Below are 6,485 nucleotides of genomic sequence, written 5' to 3' on the forward strand. Positions count from 1 at the left end.
GCCGGAGAGATGCAGCTGAGGCGCAGGCACGGGATGCGGCGTGTGACACTGCAGCACTCCGCGTCGGCGCGGCTCTCCAGCCCAAGCAACGGGAGGCAGCGCCCCGCCGCCGCGCGCGGGCTCGCTCGCACGAGTGTATCAGACCAAAGCCGCCCGGTGCGGAGCGGGGAAGCCCATGTGCCGTTCCCAACGCACGTGCGCTTTTCGCAGCCTAAGTGCTAAGGCAGCTGCGGCCCCACACTGCGGGGTGCGGGCGGGAAGGCGCTTCCCCCGGCTCTGCAGCGCCAGTGGCGTGCAGACTCCACCGCCCAGCCTGCCCGGGAGGGAGCGGAGTGAGAAATCACGGCGGAGACAGGGCGGGCACCAGCGACACTATAATAGGCAAGAGAGCAAGCGGTGCGATTCCGGTGAACACTGGGCTATAAATAAGCAGGTTTCTATACGGTGCGCTTGGGCGGCTCCAGCCCGCCCCGCTGTGCCCCACAACGGCGATCATGGCGGCGGCGACTCTCTCCACTCCCCTCCTCCTCCCCCCGCCCCAGCGCCAGCCGCAGTGTCTCAGCTCGGCGGAGTGACCTTTCCCCAGCGCAGCCGGGAGAGAGGAGAAACGAGGGGAAAAGGCGCGCCTAGGAATTCCCGCCCTGCGCGCCTGGCCTCACTAAGTGTATGCAAATAGCTCCGCTTCCTGATTGGCCATTGCGCGATACCCTTTTTAAAAAGCGGCGCTTCATTGGCTGACTAATAAAGTTAATGCAAATCAGAGAATCTTCCTCTCTCACTCTGTCTCCCCCTTTTTTTGCTAGTGTGTAATGTGTTTCAGACAGTACCTCTGCGCGTCTATTACTACAAGTAAGTAGTTCCAGCTCCCCAGTCTCTGGTATTTACTGCGGGCTGGGACTCTGCAGTCGCCGCCTGAGCAGGAGACCGCACGAAGACGCCCTAGCGCGGTGTGCTCTAGGGGAGGGGCAGAAACTCGGCAAACCCAGCGAGGTGTTTTCCCACTCCCCCGCGGAGGGATATTGTGTCTCTTTTCCCCGCACCAAAACATTCAGAGTTAAGAGGCAGCTCCTTGCTGTAACTGAGCTCAGAAGTGAGCCGGCACCGAGGAGGCTGTGCTATCGCTACTGCTGCTGCACCGGGCGACGGCTTCACTGCGGCGCTGGATTGAATTCGCAGTCACCCAGCGGCCCCGAGCAGCGTCCTTCTAGCCGGGGCGGATTTTACCGACTTGGGCTGCAGCCTTGCTGCCATCGGGGGTTGCGTTCGGCTGCGCTGGGGAAACGGAGCATCGCCCTGGTTGTTGATTGCCTTCGATCGCAGGGCTCCACGCCGCCCGGGCTTGGATTCTTTGTCGCTGGGTGTTTCTGGAGGCGTCCGCACCTTCTGCTCCAAGAGCCGCCGCTGCTGGGGGAAAGGAGCGAGCCGAGCCGCAGCCGCTGAGCAGCTCCCCTCCCGGGTCGGGAAGGAGAGCGTGGCACTGCTCCCCAGCCCTTCGTTAATTGAATAATTAGCCCGGAGGACACTGCGCTGCGTTGCAGGAGCTTTTCCCTCTCCCCTGCCCCCGTCTCCTCTGGAAGATGTTACTCTCCAAGTTTGGCTCCCTGGCTCACATCTGCAACCCCACCAGCATGGATCACTTGCCGGTTAAAATCCTCCAGCCAGGTACGCACGCAGGGAGCGCCTCGCTGGTGCCCGGCGCCTTTTCACCGGGAGGCGGCGAGGATTTCCCGGCTGTCACGTTCTCTGCGAGCGTGCGGCCGCGTCGGGCCGGACAAAGCTGCCCTGGGCGCGGGGTGGCTCCGGGGGAGCGCGCCGCGTTGGACATTGTGGCTCGGGGCGGCTCCTTGGCCGATCGCGGCTGGCGGGTAGCACCAACCCTCCTGGGTCCCCGCTTGCGCCCTAGGTTTAGGGGGGAGAGGCGCCCCCCACGCCCCGCGGGTTTTCTCCCTCCCGCCTCGCGTGCTGCCTGCCTAACAGTGGCCCGGGTTTATCTCCCGTTTCTAGTGAAAGTGGACAAGGAGCCCTTCGATAAAGTCTACCAGGTGGGCTCGGTGCTGGGCAGCGGCGGCTTCGGCACGGTGTACGCGGGGACCAGGATAGCGGACGGCTTGCCGGTAAGCAGAGGGGCGAGGGGAGGTTCGGGGCTGCGTGCGTAAGCCGGGGTGGCTGGCTGGCTGCTCTGGCGGCGTGTGCGTGGCTGCGGGGCCTGACGGCGCTCTCTGTTTCCCCCTCAGGTGGCCGTGAAGCATGTGGTGAAGGAGCGCGTCACGGAGTGGGGCACTATTGTAAGCACGGGCTGGGGAGCGGGTGTAACGGGGCTGCAAGGGAGGGAGGGAAGCTGGGCGCCGGCACTCCCCTCCCTCTTCTCGGCCAGCCTAGCTGGCTATTGTTTGGGTGGCGGGAAAGCTGGGTCCCCCTCCCACGCCCGTGTTATTGTTTACACTGGAGGGGGATTTTGGCGGGTTTCTTCTCCCGCGGCCCCTCCCCTTCTGACTGCGGCAGCCGCGGAGCCCCCAAGCGGAGGGGAGCGGCGCGGCTCTGGACTTCCCCAGCCCCCGCGCTGCTGCGGGAGACTCCGGGCTCAGCGCGTGGGATTTGTTTGCGTGTGGGGTGGGGCGGGGGAAAGGCTGGCTGGGTTCCCTGCCCGCCCTGCCCTGCGACTGACCGCAGCCCTGGCTTCTCTGCGTTGCCCAGAGCGGTACCATGGTGCCCTTGGAGATCGTCCTACTGAAGAAGGTGGGCTCCGGTTTCCGAGGCGTCATCAAGCTGCTGGACTGGTACGAGCGGCCCGACGGCTACCTCATCATCATGGAGCGGCCCGAGCTGGTGAAGGATCTCTTCGACTTCATCACCGAGAAGGGGGCCCTGGACGAGGAGACGGCCCGCGGCTTCTTCCAGCAGGTCCTGGAAGCGGTGCGCCACTGCTACACCTGCGGCGTGGTGCACAGGGACATCAAGGACGAGAACCTGCTGGTGGATCTCAGGACGGGCGAGCTCAAGCTGATCGACTTCGGATCTGGCGCCATCCTGAAGGACACTGTCTACACCGACTTCGATGGTATGTGCGCCCCCTCCCCTGGATGCCTTCCCGCGGGTGAGACAGCGACGTCCTGCTCCCTCCCTTGTTCTTAGTCACATTCTGAGACGAACAAAAGGGGGCTCTGCTGCTACTGCAGTAGCTGGTAATGGATCTGCGGGTAATGCAAATCTTTGCACTCCGGCGAGGGGAAAGAAGCGATTCCAGGCAGTGACGCAGCAGTTTGTCTGCTTTGCAAAAGGCATTTTTCCTGGAGGGCGATGTGCTTACGTTCAGGCGCCGGCAGCGCCAGGCGATCTTATATATTTTATGTGCAGTGCATATATTTTAATTTCTAATTTGAACGAATTGCTCCCCGTTTACGTGGTGCCTGCACTGTAAATATATACAACCCTTAAACGACTTGATGTTAAATTAGGTGGGTTTGTTGTTTACTTATTTTTAATAAGTAAAACTGAGATGCTTCTTGAACACGGATGCAAGCCCAGATTTTTCCCCCTTGCAGTGAGTGTGGCTGATGTAGGAGGGACTTCCCTCCTCCCCTTTTCTGTCGTCAGCTGCTGCACTTAACATCTGTTTGTTGTGAAACCCGAACCTCTTGGCCATGTGACCTTCAGCATCACAAATTCCAGTTTTTGTTTGGTATCCAAGAAACAGCTAATTGCCAAGGGACGGCTGTTATCTAAAAGCCGTTGAGAGAGGCAGAGTAGGCTTTTTTATTCTCAAAAATAAATTGTGAGCAAGTCTGTATTTTGTTTATATAGTCTTGGAATTGGATGATATCAATTAGCTATCTGTAATAAAGTAGAAATGAGTTTCACCTTCTGTTTCTTTTCTTGTCTGCCCCCCCCCCCACTTCCCTTTGTCTTTGTGTCTATTTTTGGTGTGATGCTGTAGATGCCATGTGGTCAGTGAAAGGGAGCTGTGCTTTAGTAAGCAGTCAGCTGATAGAACCAGTGTTATTCATCACAACAAAACAGCTCAAGCTAATGGCCTAAATGCATTCATGGTGGAACTGTAGTTACCTTCTCTAGACTTTCCCGAGAATAAATTTGGCCCTTTATGATTTATAGATGTGTAGAATATTTTATTGTTTTTTGGTTTAATATGCATGTACAGTAAAATTAGAATGTTTTTGGGGGGGTAAATAAAGCTTGATATGCTGATGTTGTTTTTCCTTCTCTTTTGTAGGAACAAGAGTGTACAGTCCTCCAGAATGGATCCGATATCACAGATACCATGGGAGATCAGCGACAGTGTGGTCGTTGGGAGTGCTCCTGTATGATATGGTTTGTGGAGACATTCCTTTTGAACAAGATGAAGAGATCTTGAGAGGACGGTTATACTTCAGGAGAAGAATATCACCTGGTGAGTTCAAACACCAAAAAATTACTGAATTCATGATAACGTGTTTTTTGTTAGAGGCTCTTCTTGCTTTCTAGTCTAATAGCTGTGACTTACTTTGTTTCAGAATGTCAGCAGCTGATCAAATGGTGCCTTTCACTGAGGCCTTCAGACAGACCAACACTTGAGCAGATTTTTGACCACGCATGGATGCACAAATCTGAAGTAGTGAAGTCTGAGGACTGTGACATAAGGCTACGGACCCTTGACACTGATGTATCTAGCACAAGTTCAAGCAATGAGAGTCTGTGAAACACTAAGGACCTTTCAATGGGAGGGGAGCTACAAGCAGAAAGACCACAGTGCTGCTGCCAGTACATAGGAGGGGCTAGAAAAATGCATTCATTATTCTGTAGTTGAATCTTTGTCTGAGGGACTTGATTTTATTTTCCCCTTTTGCTGGTTTCTGCTTTGGAATGAGAGATTTCCTTTGGAAACGCTGATGTTTGGGAGTTGCAGGCCAGTACTTAGTCAAAAGGCTGACCTTATTAAGAAAGCAGTGACCTCTTGAATACATGGTAAACTTTTTTGCTCTCATAGAGCCTGGACTAGATTTTTATTTGCTTTGAGTGCCTTTTTGAAAGCTGCTTCAGTGGGACTTTCTTTTTTGAGCTGTGTATGTCCAAAGAAGATCCAGTTCATTATAGGATTTTGCTGCCTTTAGACTGAGTGCTGGAGGAAGCAGCTCCTATGATGCATTGGAAAATATGTTCGGTGATTGAATGAAGTAGTCCCATCCACTGGCGATGGAATACTTGAACACAGACATTTCACTCCTTCTAATCCCTGCCCCATCCTCAAACCCACTCTGCTGCTCCAAAATATTTCCTATAGCCTGCATACACATATGAACAGGTATAACAGCTTTTTATCAGGAACATTTACTCTGGTTTTCTTTTGTCATCTCTACCACTGGGCATGAGAAGCTCCTTTTCTCAATCCTGCCCTCTGCCCCTCTCCTTTGGTCAACCTGCGAGTCTTAAAGTATGTATGGGCATGTTAAATGCACAATCAATGCAATAGTCAAGGACTTTACTTTTTCCATACCTGTATAATGTGTTTATGTACATTTGATTTTCCCGTGTATTATACAGTTTTATTTATTGTTTGATGTTTTAGAAGACCTCTCACAGTTTCAACTGTGGCTATTTATTTGCTTAATTTATTTGGTTAGAATTCTATTCAGTACTGCTTTCCCCTGTCCCCATGGGAATTCTAGTGGTTTGCCCATGACACTCTTTTCTGCATTCCTGTCAACTTTTGTTTAAAAAACAAAACAAAACAAAAAAATTCTGACCTTACCAGTTTTTGTTGGAAGATGGAAAATTGTTGTACAAAGTCTAATTTAAGGGAAATAGAATGACATTTTAAAGTTAGTATGCCTTCATCTGGTATTATTGTACCAGAAATGTAAAGTAATACTATTTGGAAGGGTTTTAAATTATTGACATTGTACAGTCTCCATGTATTGGCTCTGGAAGGTAGGGTGGCAGAGTCATAAACCTTAATTTATTTTAATAGCTGTGTTTCTGTGATCTGGTTGCATTTATGCAGCTTGGATTTGGATTTTTTTTCTTCTGTTTAACAGTGTGAAATGTATGGAGATCATATTTTTTATACAGGTATTTCAATTAAACTTTTTTGTATATAACAGTATGGTGTTGTGTATTCACTTGTACTCAGCATTACACTTCAGACCACCTGGGGAACAAAGCTGTTATTTTCTGCAAATATTTATAATATAACTTTAGGGAGCTCCAGCAGCTGAACCAGAGAATTAATAGGCTCAAACATATCTTCTTTTCAAACTGTTCCTATTTAAACAGGGATTTGCTTTGGATATATCTACATACATTTTTCTTCATGTTCTGATATTGAACTCTTCAAAAACAAAAATGTTGCTGCTATATAGAATTTAATCACAAAAGAAACTAACCACTATCTGTAAATTTGCAATGGGCTGGCATTTTCAACTATTGTTGATGCCTTCCTAAACTTACTTTTCCTTCTTAATTATGGGTTAATGTTTCACAATGGGATGTAG

At 51.4% G+C, this 6,485-nt stretch overlaps 1 protein-coding gene across 1 annotated transcript; it reads left to right on the plus strand.

Moving 5' to 3' along the window:
* The first annotated feature begins 845 nt into the window (after positions 1-845).
* On the plus strand, positions 846-6,079 carry PIM3 (Pim-3 proto-oncogene, serine/threonine kinase). The gene is made up of 6 exons (XM_075015664.1): positions 846-1,662; positions 2,005-2,114; positions 2,235-2,285; positions 2,695-3,058; positions 4,229-4,405; positions 4,509-6,079. Exons 1-6 carry the CDS (start codon positions 1,578-1,580, stop codon positions 4,691-4,693), a joined length of 972 nt encoding a protein of 323 aa, XP_074871765.1. The 5' UTR covers positions 846-1,577; the 3' UTR covers positions 4,694-6,079.
* Positions 6,080-6,485: the final 406 nt, after the last annotated feature.

The sequence above is a fragment of the Carettochelys insculpta genome, chromosome 1 (assembly GCF_033958435.1).
Source record: "Carettochelys insculpta isolate YL-2023 chromosome 1, ASM3395843v1, whole genome shotgun sequence".
Taxonomy (NCBI): domain Eukaryota; kingdom Metazoa; phylum Chordata; order Testudines; family Carettochelyidae; genus Carettochelys; species Carettochelys insculpta.